General features: G+C 40.9%; 1 protein-coding gene across 1 annotated transcript in view; it reads right to left on the minus strand.

Annotated features, from left to right (window-relative positions):
- LOC136884056 (WD repeat-containing protein 76) overlaps positions 1-15,065 on the minus strand; it is a 75,579-nt gene extending 60,514 nt beyond the window's left edge. Inside the window, exons 1-2 of the mRNA XM_067156080.2 lie at positions 14,961-15,065; positions 6,588-6,817 (exon numbers count right to left, since the gene is read on the minus strand). Of these exons, the coding sequence (XP_067012181.2) occupies positions 6,588-6,817; positions 14,961-14,987 (257 nt within the window). The 5' untranslated portion in view covers positions 14,988-15,065. The remainder of the gene's footprint in view (positions 1-6,587; positions 6,818-14,960) is intronic.
- Between the last annotated feature and the right edge of the window lie 1,193 nt (positions 15,066-16,258).

The following is a 16,258-nucleotide window of genomic DNA, read 5'->3' on the forward strand; positions in this document are numbered from 1 at the left end:
AAGAGAGATAGAAGAGGATGTAGAGGGGAGCAAAACAATGCTATGTGGGTAGAGTTGGGTCGGAGTCGTTCAAAGGAAGGAGCGCGCTCTTTCGCTCCGCTCTCCAGATGGAGTCAGCTCCGGGGAGTCGTTCGAAGGAGCGGTTTGCTCCAAGCATCGCACGGCTCGAAGAGCCTAGCCTCTTCCACACCCCCACCCCACACACCACATTCACTCGCTCCTTCGACACGCTCCAAGCGTTGTATCGCTCTTCCTTAGCTCATTTAAAGAAGTGTGCGTCTTTGCCACAGCTGCCAACCACATTGTGAGAAGGAAAGGAAGGAAATGGTTGAAAATCTATATTATTAATAAATACATTCTGATGTAAGTCCTTGCAAGGAATATTAGAATGATATAATTCCGAGAAGAAGATATTTTTTCCCTGTTAAATATTTTAAAAATAACGACGACAAACAATCTGTGTTGGTAAGCTGTACCCTTGTTCACCTCCACCCCTTACTACAAACTGTCTTTAGGACGTAATTCATCAAATAGCCAATAGATAGCATTGTAATACGGTTCTTCTCGAAGAATATCTTTCTTGGAAACCCGACAAATTGTGAGAAATACATACACAGAAAGAGACAGGCTATCAGCATCTGTTAACCAGACGTGTCAGTCTCAGTATACCTGCCCCTGCATAAAGACATTATACTACCGAGCTCGATAGCTGCAGTGGCTTAAGTGCGGCCAGTAGGCTATCCAGTATTCGGGAGATAGTAGGTTCGAACCCCACTGTCGGCAGCCCTGAAAATGGTTTTCCGTGGTTTCCCATTTTCACACCAGGCAAATGCTGGGCCTTAATTAAGGCCACGGCCGCTTCCTTCCCATTCCTAGCCCTTTCCTGTCCCATCGTCGCCATAAGACCTATCTGTGTCGGTGCGACGTAAAGCAACTAGCAAATAAAGACATTATGACCAACTCAACCCGTAATAAACAAATTCTCATAATTCCAGTGTAGATTGAGAAAATTCGTCATTTCTCTTACGCAGAATGTGATCACTTCCATAACGCGACAAATCCCTATGTCTTTCTTTAATTATTTTATACGAAAACGAATGCGTTAAAATTTCGAGTAGGCAACATTATCTGCTTTTTCCTTTTTATTCATTGGCACCAATGTTCCATTGTGAACTGGAGTTTGTCGAATATCGGTCTATGGTCAGTTTTGTCTACAGTGTTCAGTGGGAATCATGGCTTTAAGGCAAAAGAAAAAGAGTGACATTTTAAACTTTTTTAAAGATTTAGGCGATGGGAAAGCAAAGTGCAATTTTTGCTCAAAACAGATTTCGTATAAAAGTGGCAGTATGTTTAATCTCGAGCGCCACGTTCGAAATTTACATCCTACTATGTCGTTGTCTACAGAACGGCTAACGCCCGCTCTTCCCTCTTCAGAAGAAATTTCGGATGATCGTAGGTTAGCAGTGGCTTCGATTGCAACTTCTAATGAAGATGATTGTAGAGTCACACCAGCATCAGCCTGTGTTACACTTGAGTAAAGCGGAACGCCCCACCGGAATTCGGGTCAGACGTCCATTAGTTCCTATAGATGCACCGACCTCTTTCCAACAAAAGCAGTAGAGAAATTGACATTTTAGTTTTGGAGTCAATTGTGGAAAATTACTTGCCATTCCGCATCGTTGAAAGTAAAAAAATTAGGACACTGATTCATAAACTCAATAAAGCTTATAATTTGCCTAAAAGAAAAACTCTATCGCAAGTAATTCTTCCACAATTGTATAATATGACGAAAGAATTTGTCAAAGAACAATTGGAGTCCGCAGTCTACTGTATGTGACATTACCTACTGACTTGGACTTCTATGAACAACGATTCCTACTTGTCCGTGACGGCTCATTTCATCGAGGGAGTCGAGTTGGTATCTGTTCTACTGGAATGTTTCATTACGAGAAGCACACGGCTCGAAACTTGGCTGAAGAACTCATAAGAGTTGCTCGTGAGTGGAAAGTGGAGACTAAAATCGTGTGTATTGTTAGCGATAACGCTGAAAATATTGTGGCTGCAATACATCAGACAGCCTGGAGGCAAATCCCATGTTTTGCCCATAATTTAAATTTAGTTGTGAAGTCGAACTCCACTGTGTTAAAGACATCACTGCGAAAGTGAAAAAAAAAAAGTGGACTTTTTCAAACGCAGCTCACAAGCTGAAGGCAAACTGCGAAAAATGCAGGAGCAGATGGGTGAACCAGTCTTGAGTATTAAACAAGATGTGGTAACGAGGTGGAATTCCACCTTCGTTATGCTCGAGAGGATTATTGAGGTCCAACGAGCTCTAATTTCAACAATTGCCTTAAACTACCCTGATCTGACGCAGCTAAATAGCGATGACATCCAAAAGATCGAGCAGTTTGTGAAGTACTCAGAGCTTTCAAACTGGTCACTGAAGAGATGAACAGTGAGAAACAAGTGACAGCCTCTAAAGTGATTCTGCTGAGCCAGTCACTTAGACAATGGTGTGCCCAGTTTGTAAATAACTTTGCAATGTGTACGGAAGTGCAGGAGATAGCTCAAAAGATACTGGAAGCTCCTACAGTAAGGTTTACAAATATCAAAAAGAGTGCCATATTTTCAGAGGCAACAGCAGTAGATCCGCGCTTTAAATTACATGGTTTCGCGGATAGGAGTTGTTATAACTCCTGCAAACAAAGACTTATCCGTTTCTGTGAAAGTCACCAACTTCCCGTCAGCTCAGATGATGTTTCTCCTACTGCCCTCTCTGAAAGGAGTCCATTCACAGCTAAAGTTTCGAGTTTTGTCCGGAGTCCACACGAAAAATCAGCTGCGATAATTGAAGTGGATAACTTTCAAGAGCCATTGTTGCCTCTGAAAGGAAATCCACTTGTTTGGTGGTCAGAAAGACAACATGTGTACCCTTCTCTCCACAAACTGGCATTGAAGCGTTTGTGTGTAGTCGCTACTTCAGCGCCTTAGGAGAGATTTTTTTTTTCAAAAGCAGGACAGACTATAATTGAGAGAAGGAGCCGACTCACAGGAAAGCGAGTGTCCCAGATTTTATTTTTAAATTCTAATTTAAGTGAGTGGTGTATTTCGGGCGATGTACTTTGTGTAAATAGTTTGTACATAAACTTTAGCTTCTAGTTTTATATGCCTGAGAATATTATTATAAGAGTGCAGCCGAATGAGTTTACCATATTAAACACTACGTCATTCCATTTAAAGTGATAATTTACTGGCACGAAACAAATGTTGAATAGCGAATTTGGACAGGCGCTGTGTGTTGCCAAAGGACGTCGTTTTAAACGTGGCGGTAAACACAGACTGGTTACGTGTACGTGTCGAAGGAGCGGGAGTTGGAGAGGGAAGAGCGGAATGGCGAGGAGCGGAGCGAGCTCGGGGGATGAGCTGGTTGAAATTCAAGGTAAGTTCTCTTCACTCTCTCTCTTGACGCTCTCAGTATGAGCGAGTGTTATGTTTGAACGGTACGCTCTTTTGAAAGGAGCGAGCGGGGAGTCGCTCCACAAAAAGAGTCGTTCACCAGGAACGACTCGCTCCTGAGCGACCCAACACTATATGTGGGTTTGTAAAAAGCTAGAGACGAATAAGGTTCAGAGTTACTACACAATTTTCGCAAGTTGTTTTTGTGCACCCGAAATGTATTTTTGGCAATTAGTGCCATATCATCAGCAAAGGCTACACAGACAATTTCAACCCCTGTCAAGTGGATTGTATCTTTGCTTGTTAGCATACTGCTTCAACATCATCTGGAGCAGTTCCCAACCACAGGCTGGGTCTGCTCGGAACATAAGCCTCTGCATCGTTTTCTGTCCATCCACCACTTCTCTTCTCTCACTGTCATCCAGTTCCCTCCTCTTGCCTCGATGCTCTTCTTTACACCTTCCAGCCATCAGCCCCTTATCTTCCTCTAGGTCTCCTTCCCTTCAACTCCACTTCTAACATCTTGGTGTCCTATTCTCTTAACATGTCCATACCACTGCAGCCTTGATTTTTTTTATCTTTCCCTGTAGGTGTACCTCATTTACAATTTCCAGAACTCTCTCATTTCTCACTCCGTCAGTTCTTGTTAAACATACTTGACACCTCTGAAACTTCATTTCCACTGCTTGTATTCCACTTTTATCCGTCTCCTTCATCACTCATGTTTCTAATCCATACGTCAAAATTGGCACAAAATAAGTCTTGTAGATAATTCCTTTACATCTCTGTGATACCTCCCTGTTCCATATCAATCCTCCCACACTTAAAACAATCCATTTGCACACCTTCCTCATTCACTGATTTCCATAATTAATTTTCATTATTTTTAATGTTAACAAACACAAACACTAGTTAAGCATAAATATTCCATTCATATGTAATTTCGTCAGAATAGTTGGCAGGTATCCATTTATTCTAGAAGAAAAAATACTGAACTGCCTGTTTACGAGCAAGAGTGGGACAAGGCACGCCACACAGTACTTTCGACTAAAAACACTATATTTATTTTACATCCACAAAACTTGGTTGCAATTCACTTTCTTGCCTACTCCATAATTCATTATCACTAATACAACAGTAGAATTACTGAAACTGAAAAAAAATCATTAATAGAGATGCAAGGTAGAAAATGGGAAGCAAATTGAAACATTATTTATGCTGTAAACTAGACTTGTTTGTGATCCTGGATCTTGAAATGTGACCTCATACCATTCTACGCTTTCCTCATATCACTGTTATTGACTTCCTGCCAAATTCTGATGGTTAATTCCACCGATAATACCTTGGTACTCATCGTCTGAATCTGTCCTCTCACTAATGTTGTTCTCAAACTCACCTGCATCAATTTCACTTTCACTTTTTAGTATTCATCAACACAATGTAATTATGCCTCTATTTCAGACTCATTTCGAATTCCTTTTTCGGGATATAATATCTACAATAGCTAAAACACGAATATTTGCAATGTCAACAAACTTCTGAAAAGAACATCACCATGGAAATCGCTCTTAACAGCAAAAGCTTTCTTCTTTTTTCATTCCAAATCCCTGTGTTAAGGCTGACTAAGGGCCCTGTGTATTCACTCCCCTGACATCTATCGTCTAATATTACAAACAATCTAAAACATACTAACGCAAAAGCGTGTAATTTACAATTCCAGATAAAGACGTCTTTTGCTCACGCCGGAGCAGAAGAGTTCCGGATAAACATGTGAAACGCTCGGCTAGATTAATTCCTTTAATCCTTGGTCCTAAATGGTGTGATGGTGCACCTGCTTTTCTCCATTCTATGACCACACGTTTTTCTTTTTTGATATATTAATCTACTCCCAGCTCCACAGCTAAATGGTTAGCATGCTGGCCTTTGGTCCAGAGTTCGATTCCCAGCCAGGTTGGGGATTTTAACCTTCACTGGTTAATTCCAATCGCTTGGGACTGGGTGTGTGCGACGTCTTCAGCATTAGAATCCATCACAGGTAGGGCCCCATCCTCATACGATGTCAACTCGAAAACCTCTTCGGAGGCAACATGCTACTGTTGTTATTATTATTATGATCAAGAAGTTTCCATTTGACAAGAAAAAAAAAAAAAAAAAAAAAAAAAAAAAGAAATGGCGTATGGCTTTTAGTGCCGGGGGTGTCCGAGGACATGTTCGGCTCGCCAGGTGCAGGTCTTTTGATTTGACACCCGTAGGCGACCTGCGCGTCGTGATGAGGATGAAATGATGATGAAGACGACACATACACCCCGCCCTCGAGCCGGCGAAATTAACCAATGATGGTTAAAATTCCCGACCCTACCGGGAATCGAACCCGGGACCCCTCTGACCAAAGGCCAGAACGCTAACCATATATCCATGGAGCCGGACATTTGACAAGCAATGTAGAGTGACTCCAATGCAGGTACATAAGCACACACGTGTAGACAAAGGGATTAGTGTGGTAGTTGTGTCGTGCCAAGGTGCGTGCGTTAAATGCGGCCACGTGAACTGTTCATGTCTTAACACGTGAACTATGGCGACGTTATTACCAAATGCGTCCAAACAGGACCAACATGCTGTTATTCTGTTCTTGCCTGCTGAAGGTGGACATCCATCAGAGAATGAGGACTGTGTATGCGACAACATGTCTATCGAAAACCACCGCTGTGGAATGGTGCACCAAGTTCCATAAGGGTCGTGTCTGGGAGGCCAGCCTCATCCGTCACGGACTACAACAACTCAAGTGGGAGACACTCAAGCACCCGCCCTATAGTCCTGATCTCTCCCCATGCAATTATCATGCCTTCGGTCCCCTGAAAAGGCCTTGAAGGGTTGACACTTCCTGTTGGACGAGGATGTGTAGCAGGCGGTTATGGACTTCTTCATGCAGCACACGGTGATCTTCAACCTGGTGCGTCGGTAGGATGAATGCCTTAATCCTCACGGTGATTTTGCCCGATTGGAATCCCTACAAGATAAACGCTCGTACTTACCCTGCATGAGTATCACTTTGAGCTGACACCAATCCCCCTACATATCAAACAAAATCCTTCAAGTATAAACAAGAAAAATCATAAGAAGTTGTCACTTACTTTAACATCTGATTCTTCTCTTCGATGTTCTTCTTCCTCATCTCCTCGTATGCTTCACGCTCCTTCTGGTCTGGGAGTTCAGGCTTCTCATCTGCTTCTGCTCTTTCTCCTCCCTCGGGAGTTTTCGGTTTGGAATCTTCATCACTGTCTCTTGGGAAGAAATAGCTCGATCGCCTGTTGGAGGATGATTTCTTAGGAGTGTCGCTATCTGGAGATAATGACCGCTTGCGCTGCAAGAAAAAGAAACCAAATGACCAGTTTGCTTAGAAGTTTCCTCCGGTATTCAATAATTACCTGTGATTAGCATTGAAACAAATGGTATTAAGAGGTCATGAAAAACATTTCCCATCAGCTTTTCTCATGGGTGCTTTGGACCTTCAAAGTTGCTTTAACACGTTAATGTCGACGTGTACATTTGCTTTCTTTGTGGTAAACTGCGGAAATGCAATTTTCATATTTCAGGTTGTTGAGAGCTATGGATGTGCGTAATTTCATTCGTAGATGATAAAGACATAATTTATGTTCAAAGTTATTATTTGCGTGTCCCCCTATTGGAGTGACATATGTTTATTAGGTTGACAATGCAACAGAGAAAGCGCACATCACCCCTGGGGGGCTGTTGATTTACGCGCCTTTCAATGAGTTCCTTGTAATTTACAGTTTTGTGACAAGAATTTAATTAATGGTATATGTGTTTCTGTGTCTACTAAGACAGGATTACCGACAGAGAGATCAAAGAACAACTTGAAAAGGGTTTGAGTGCTGAATCAAGTGATGTTGACATTTCGGATTTGCAATGTGATGCCACCTTTTCCGAGCCAAAATTGGACAGTAGTTTGTGTAGTGAGGACACTAGCAAAGAATCTGGTGCTGCATCGTGCGATGATTCGACAATATCACCAGCCAATGACAATTACTGGGGAACATTCTCAGGTTTGCAGAAACATTGTTTATTTACAAGTAGCCCCAGTTTAAAATTTCCTCCGAGTGCTAAATCTCAACCAGTTGATTTCTATCTTGCGATAGTTACTGACATCATCATCAATACAATGGTGCATGAGACCAATGAAAATGCAAGGAATGTGTTGCAAGGGAAATGCTTGAGTAGGAGGAGTAGATTCACTCCATGGACTGATATCAGTTGTGCTGACATGAAAAAGTTCTAAGGCTTATTGATGTGAATGGGTTTAGCACAGTTTCCCAAAATACATAATTAATGGTCAAGAAAGAACAGACTGTATAAAAACTATGTTGGCGATCATGTAATGAAGCGGGACAAGTTCTTACTAATTTTGCGTTTCTGGCATTTCAACAGTGAAGCGAACCGAGTTCAAGACAGGTTGTATAAAATCGCAGCTCTTGTTCTAAAGCTCAATAAGAATTTCAAAGAACTAAATGAGCCACAAGAAACATTAGTCATTGACAAATCTATGTTCCTCTTCAGAGGAAGACTAATATTTTGCCAGTTTATTCCAAACAAGACTCATAAATATGGTGCAACGGTATTCAAATTACTGCATGTGATACAGACGGCTATACCTACATCACAAAGTGTACAGCGGCAAAGGGACAACTGTTAACCCTCGACTACCACATGCTACAGCTGTTGCGATGGAACTTATGGATCCTTATTTAGACAGTGGATCAACTTTGTTCACAGACAATTTCTACAAGGCTGTTGATATGGCAAATAAACTCCTACCTAGACGCACTCACCTGGTTGGTACCTTGCAGAAGAATAGAGTTGGGCTTCCGCCAGGTCTAAAAGAAATAGTCAAGAAAGGATAAATGGTTGCTAAGGAATCACAGAATGTTATCCTAGCACTGAAATGGATGGACAAGTGAGAGGTTTATATGCTCTCAAATAAACACCAGTTAGAATTCGTATCTTCAGGAAAACACGATAAGAGTAACAGGGAAATTTTCAAACCATCCGTAGTTATTGACTATAACAAAGCAAAGCCTGGCGTTGATGTATCTGATCAGCTATCGTCCTATAATACATCTGTTCGGAAAACTGTCAGATGGTATCATAAGGTAGCAACGGAACTACTAACTGGAACGAGCTTGGTGAATTCGTGGATTGCATTCAGAAACTATCAAACAGTGCCAAAACTGCAGAAAATGTCCATCACTAACTTCAAGGAGAAATGTGCTCTTGAACTGATGAGCTTGTCGGATGAAGTAGAAACACCTTGTCACAATCGCGATATCCATCTCCTTGTGGAGACGGAACAAACTGAAAAGGCTGGAAATTCCACACGGAAGAGAAGGAAATACTGCAGCATATGCTACAAAGAGGCTAACGAAACTGGAGGTTGAGAGGCTGCAAGGAAAACGAGAAAGTAACAACATACTCTAAACATTGCCCGGACAAAGCATTCTTATGCAAACGTTACTATGAGTTGGTTCACAAGTGAGGTGTATCTTGTAAAAACTGTTATCCTTTCATATCATTTATACTATGTCATAAATTCAATGACTAGCATGATATATTGTCATATGTGTTGTTTTCTTTTGTAATTTTAACTTTCCTTAGAAGAATGAAGCTCCATCAGTGTAATAATAATCATTTCTGAAGTTATGTAACAATAGTATGTAAGAATAAAACAATAGACTTGTGCTGAACCAAGCCTGCCTTGGTGACGCACTTCCTTTATTTTTACTTCTCCTTGACTGTCATTGTTGCCATTAGCAATAATATTACCAAAATGAGACGTGAAACTTAAAATTTCTCCTTGAAGATGGCGCTTTAGCCATCTGTGTTGTGTTTGAGTCTGTCTATCGCTCGCCGAGTGTTAAGTTGGTCTGCTCGTGAAACCAACAATGGAGGGACCGAAAATGATGAGCAAACTGGAATTTAAAATGTGTTTCTTGATTTACAAATTGCTCCTATCTTGGATCTACTTGTTTCAACGCTCGGCGCTCTACAGGGAGTCATTATTCTGACTGACGTAAATATTTTTGAGATTCCGGATGTGTTGCTTCCAGGTATTTCATTTTATTTTATTTCACGTGCCATAGTTACAAGAACGGTTCTATGTGATTACATTTCCGTAGTCTTTTAGTACCTCTTTGCCGGTTCTTAGTTAATTTATTTTGTGTGTGTGTTTTAAATTCTTTTTCTTTGTTTGTGTGCACAAGTACGAGAGCGGAGAGTGGTATCTACCTATCCGTTTGTTTGGGTCTGTGTGTTTATGGGTTTTGAGACCATGCACTTCTGTTTCCTCATTGTTTTGAATCATGGTTGAGCATTAGTATATTATATGATCTGACACTACGGGGTTTAATTCAGGTTTGTCCACGTGAGGTCATTTGGATGTCCCGGGTAGCGGGTCGACGAAAGTTATGACTGCTACGATTATGTTGAGATCAGCCATGCCTATTTTTGCGGCGGTCCAGCATTGTATCTGTGGTGTTCGAACCAAGCTCGTGAGTCCAGGATGTACGTCGTGTGCCTTGACGCGCCGACCTAGTCTGGGTAGATTTTTATATTGGGTCTCTGTTCTTGTCCGTATGTATGTGTGCGTGCCTGTGCTGTCTACCTGAGTGTGGTTTATAGTACTCTCCATACCTCGTAATTTTAATTTTTGTTTCTTTATCTTTTCTGTTTTCATTTTACTTGACGGGTTTGAGCCTGTGTGATCTGCTATTTTATAAATCTAAGCCGTTATCTGCTCTATTGTCGGAACTTGTGTTTTGTTTTTGTAACTGTGGCAACATCATCTTAAATATTGCTTCTAATCCTTTGAGAGGCTGTGCTTTTTGGCATTGTTTTTGTGATTACAATAGAGTAAATTAATATATTATTTTGGGTCCACCTTTTCAATACAAAATGTAAATAGTTTAAATTACATAGGGACTAGTTTCGACCTAGTAATAGGTCATCATCAGCCTGAAGTAAATTAAAGTGTAAATATCGAAGAAAAGTAAACAATGTAAACACAAGTACAGTCTTTTTAAAAGTACATACCATGTGGGATATTGAGCAGCAATATATTAAAAATAATAACTCTTCCAATTGACGAAGCACTGAGCGGAAGTTATGTTGTTTATTTATGAATAAAGTTCAGTGCGCCGTATAGTATTAAAAGTCCAGTGTGCACTAAAAGATGTTATAAAGAAGAATTATCAGTTGAATGCTGGCTTCTTGAGTTTGCTGTTGTATATTCGAAGAAGTTACGTCATTTTTTAAGGTATTCATAGATGTCAAAACACATGGATGTTGGAAAGGCTCTTCAGTTTTTCGGAACTCAAGAAGCCAAACCCCACTGTCGGCAGCCCTGAAGATGGTTTTCCGTGGTTTCCCATTTTCACACCAGGCAAATGGTGGGGCTGTACCTTAATTAAGGTCACAGCCGCTTCCTTCCCACTCCTAGGCCTTTCCTATTCTATCACCGCCATAGGTCGGTGCCTGTGTCGGTGCAATGTAAAACAAATTGTAAAAAAAATATATATTAAAAAAATAAATCACAGATAACTGTTACGTACCGGAGGAAAATTTTAAGCAAACAGTGAAGCAAATGTTACTTAAGTGCAACTTGTAATCAGTAAATTGACCTCCAAAAGAGGCGCGGCATAGTGTGGTGGCGTGCACTATCCTGGCAACATTGCACGACTTTCCCTGCACCGGTCAGCTACTGATCCATACCCTCTACTCAATACAAATTTATTTTTATATTTAATCCATTTAGACTCCAGCATTGCTTTCACCTGACTCAGTGAGGGTTCCCACCTCTACCGACCCAAGGGCAGTGATCAATGGTGGACGCTGTGCTACCCAATACTCACTACATTCAGCTGCACGTGGAATGCCAGTCGTTTGTTTACTTCTCGCTGAGTACGAATACATTCTATAGGGTGATAAGAGCGCATACTATTTTGCATAGGGTGATAGGAGAGCATTTTGATCGCCCCGCCATGGACACGCAAATATTCAAAACAGGTGGCGGCATTTTAAGCACGGCAGCTATTCCGTTTCAGGGTGGGGCAGGAGGAAACACCATTTCATCAGATATCTTGCCAAATCCCCATTTAGAGCTCCTTCTCCTCTTTCGCCCTAGATGCAAGGTGAATTCCTTAAGGCTGCTGCAGTCCTGTATCCGCCGCTGTATTAAGGCAAGTTTCATATAAAATTATTGCTGTTGAGCATTTTACATTGTTTCCTTTACATGGTCTTTTTATTTGTACTTTTATTCACGCAGGGTCGGTAAAACAATCTAATTACCATCACTGACGGCAATGACGTCATATTCTTTTCACGTTGGCCAATAGGAATGCAAGTAGCTACATTAGCAATGGACAATGACAGGTGCAGCTCTTTGTTATACCTCTAATGACTAAAGGTGAATTCTGACAGGTAGGGCTGGAGGGAGGAGCATTGCACGTGTAATTTCACGATGTTGCCACGTTCCAGCATTCCTTTCTCTTACCCCTCACTCACTTGTACCCTCGTTCATTCTGACCGCTGTGTTCTGTTGTAGAATAACTGGCCAAGCGGTGTTGTCCCATTTGCAATCACTCTTATGAGTGGCATAGTCAGGTTGCTGTGAGGGAATTCCTTACTAAAGGAGTGTTACAGAAGAACATCCCTCAAGTAACTGGCAAAACTACATACTGGGATTCTAATGAATCGTATGCTGAAACTCGCTGAATGACTTATTTTTACCGTTTGAGACTGATGCATTAATATCGGGACTGACAGAGAATAAACAGGACTCGAATAAACCTTTTATTTAGAGTTACCAGATGGTTGTGGGTGTAAAGGAGGTTAAATGAGTTTTAAGTACGACAAAAGATGGGCATATTAAAACCGTTGAATTTTACACTTTCCGATTTCAAATCAAAGGATTTTGCTGTAACACGTTGCTTCTTCGACAGTGCTACCCTTTTTGAAGCAATTGTAGCTCGTCTCAAACTTAACAGTTAACTTACACTTTCTTATACAATAGGGGACAATATTAAATTAATGCTTACATAATGCTCAAACTGTTCAAATATTCATACTGGCACATTGAGTAAACAGCTGCTCAAAATATAATTAGCCTACTTTCCTCTGTCTGTATGTACGTCTACCCCTCAGTCTCGTTTCTTGATACCGGGTCAGGATGAGATTAATCTAGACAGCATGTTTCTACAGCCGGATGCCCTTCCTGGCACCAACCTCAGTTGAGGAGCTAATGAAGATGAAATGTGTTATGGTGAATGAAACTGGGTAAGGGGTGCGAGGACTCAAGCTCTTGCCTATGGATGGAAACTGTACTGGCATTTGCCTGTAAGTGAAAATATTAAACCACAGAAAACTATTCTGAGAACAGCTGACGGTGGGGTTCGAACCCATGCGTTTCCCGAATGCAGAGCTTGACTCCATAGCCGTAGCGCGTTAAAACGTGCGGCCACTCAGCCTACTTTCACCTATATAAATAAAATTATCATTTTTGTCTGTACGCTCGGATTAGATGTACAAGATTCCAGAACTTAATGCTAAGAAAATGTTTAGATTAAAATAAGTTGAAAAATGATAATAGGGATGTAGGCAGAGAAAGTTCGCGCCAGATACGTGTACTACTGGGTAAGCGCAAGGTGATCGTCTTATATTTCTCCCAGTCAGCTGTGAGTAATGTATAGAATGTGACCGAGTTTTCTGAGCTAGAGCGGACTGTATCTTTAATTTTACTCGAAGACTATATTAATTAATTGTATAGGTATATCCCCTAGTATATTACGGACGATTTTCAGCGTTTAAGCATTAAACAGCTGCAAAATGAGCTACGGACCAAAAACGCTAAAACTAGCAGAAGTAATGAAGAATTAGTACAGCGGTAATTAGAAATTTCTAACACGCTTTATTATCCAAATAATGAATAGGAGTCAGCATGCCTTTTCCTAAAGATTACAATTACTTGAGTGTTGTACATCGATAAATATATAAATGTACGTCCACAAGACTTAGGCTAAATCATGAATAGATATTTAAACACGCACTTGCTCCCCTTGCTCATAAACTTCGATTCATGTACTTTTTAAGGTTGTGGCTTACATGAAACTGCAGATACAGCCTTTATCCACCACCAAAGGCATGTGAATATTTTTTAGTTTCTCAGTGCCGGTTCCTTTGAATATTTGACCATCAGCCATAAGGTGAAGATCACTATCACAGATTTGTGTCTGATGGATGATTTCGTATTTAGAAAATCGGAAATAGATGGAGCACCTGTTTCCAACTACAAATCATTGTGTTATGCTGGATACAGACTTTTCAGATTGGCTTGGAGCAATAGCTACTTCATTTACTTGTGCTTTTATTCTAGCGGGTTTGGTAATGGAATCTAATTATCAGGAATGACGTCACGTGCCAAAGTAGCTACTTCTACCTCAGCAATAGAAAATGGTGTGTAATATTCACTAGGTTATAAAATTATAAAAGTATATGTACTTCTGGGGATGGAATAGTGGTTACCATATATATATTCACAAAAATTTACATGTAAAATATATGAAAATAAACAACTAAGCAAGAATAACATTTTCAAAAAATAAAATTAACACTAATCAGAGGGACAAAAGAGAAGAGATCAAGACACCACGAAAAATGAAGGTATCGGCCAAAGAAAGACAAGGGCCACAAAAGGTGTGAAAATGAAGGAATTCAGGTCTTGGAAACCATCGGAGTCGGGCGAGAACAAGAGTTGACGAGTGGAGGTCGGGTAGGAAAGGTGAAGTCTGGGAGCCTCAAATAAGAGGAAGCAATGTCACACTCAGCTAGGGGACAGTCCCAAGATGACAGCCCATGAGTGCCATTCTAGTCACCTCTTACGACAGGCAGGGGTTACTGTGGATGTATTCTACTGTTCTCAGGGGGAAGAAAATGGGGAAAGAAGAGGGTGATATGGGTAAAAGCTTTGATCAATCGCCGATAGCCACTATGGTCTCGACTCGAGTTACACAACACTGGTTTCGTAACAGTTGCGCAATAGTTGGCCTATACTATGAAAGGCTAGGCATTTCCACTAATACTGAGCATAACTAAATGCGTCCACATCTACGAAATTACAACTGAATAGAAATGATACTTCAAAAGATCTACACTTCATGAAACGAAAGATGACTCGGAAGAAAGCGTGTAGATGCCAATAAAAGTATCGGATCTCTAACAAAGAGAAGCGGCAGTGTCATTCATAAAATAACATTAACACCTGATAATGAAATACCAGTGGTCTGTGGTAATCACAATAACAAATTATGCACAACACAATAACACATTTATTAGTATTATTTTGCTCATCACCAGATCCCCAAAATATATTAACATCAACAGACTGAAAAGCGGATCTTGATGAAATATGTAGCATTGAACAAGATAACCATGCCTACCCTTCTCTCCCTAAGTGCAGAACTCATATTTAAGATTTCTGTTTCAACTTTCACTAGAAATTTAACAACTGGAAGTCACACGACGGGTCCAAATCTCGAAATCCTCACAAATCGCAATATTTGGCGGGAACAGAAGGGTACTTTCCATTTTTTCTCAGAACAATTCGTTACTACGGTTGACATTTCCTCCGCAAAAAAGCGCCATAATCAGCAAAATTCAGGCAGAGACATAGAATGGCCATTATGACTATCTGCTAGTCGTTAGCAAAATATGTAGAAAAATTTGTCTTTGGCTAACTGCCTAAAATATTAAAGAAGAATCTTCCTGCAGAAATACCTTGTTAACGTTGGTATAGTGTGTGAAGTCTTTGTTCACTGAAATCTTTGAAATTCTTTGCTACCGGTACGCTTGGTATACAAGGTGGAGCCAGTAGTTTACTTGGGCCCAGAACTCATTAACTAATATAATTATTGGTCCAGGGATCATTCAATTTTTCTTTCAACAAAAATCATTCTCGTGTTATTTACGGTAAATTTTCATCTCGATTTTCCCGTTTCAACTGCCCGCGCTAGTCATGCTGGACAAAGATATTAAGAATTCACAGACATAGCACTCCCATTCGTCGGGACAGGCCCTGGAACTCAAAAAACCAAAAGACGGCACGATGAAGCGGAATGCCACAGCACAGTCCACAGAAGAGAGTCGTGTCTACAGGGAAATAATCGCCGTAGCTACGTATCTATATTTCTCTCAGTGGCGTGCGGTGAACATATTCATTACCCCAGCTGCAAAAAAGTATTTTAAATATGAACAATCGTAGCCCCAAGTAGGGGAGTTTTGATGATTCTGGATACAGGCGTCAGCATTTTTCTGCTGAGTCAGCACGTGAGGTCATTGACCCGGCCAAGGTCATCGACCCCATGATGTCATGGTCACGTGTTCATGATATCATTGCCACGTGCTCTTGTTTGTAAACAAAGCCACGCGCTTGGCCACGATCTTTTTTTACAGCTGTCATCTTGACGACGCTGACCTCACTTTTATGGACAACAGTGCATCGCTAACCTCAGTGTTGCCATCTTAACAGACCCTAACCTCTTTCTTAACACCTTATGCATGTCGTGGCGAGCAATTTAAAATCCACGTCCCTTTGATAGCTGTCAAGATGACAGATCCAAACTACGTGGGCACGGGATTTTAAACAAGTGAACATGGCTAACCTCAGTGCTGCCATTTTGACAGACCCTAACCTCACTGCTACCATCTTAACGACATGGGGGCGCGAAATTTAAAATCT

The sequence above is a fragment of the Anabrus simplex genome, chromosome 12, assembly GCF_040414725.1.
Source record: "Anabrus simplex isolate iqAnaSimp1 chromosome 12, ASM4041472v1, whole genome shotgun sequence".
Taxonomy (NCBI): Eukaryota; Metazoa; Arthropoda; class Insecta; order Orthoptera; family Tettigoniidae; genus Anabrus; species Anabrus simplex.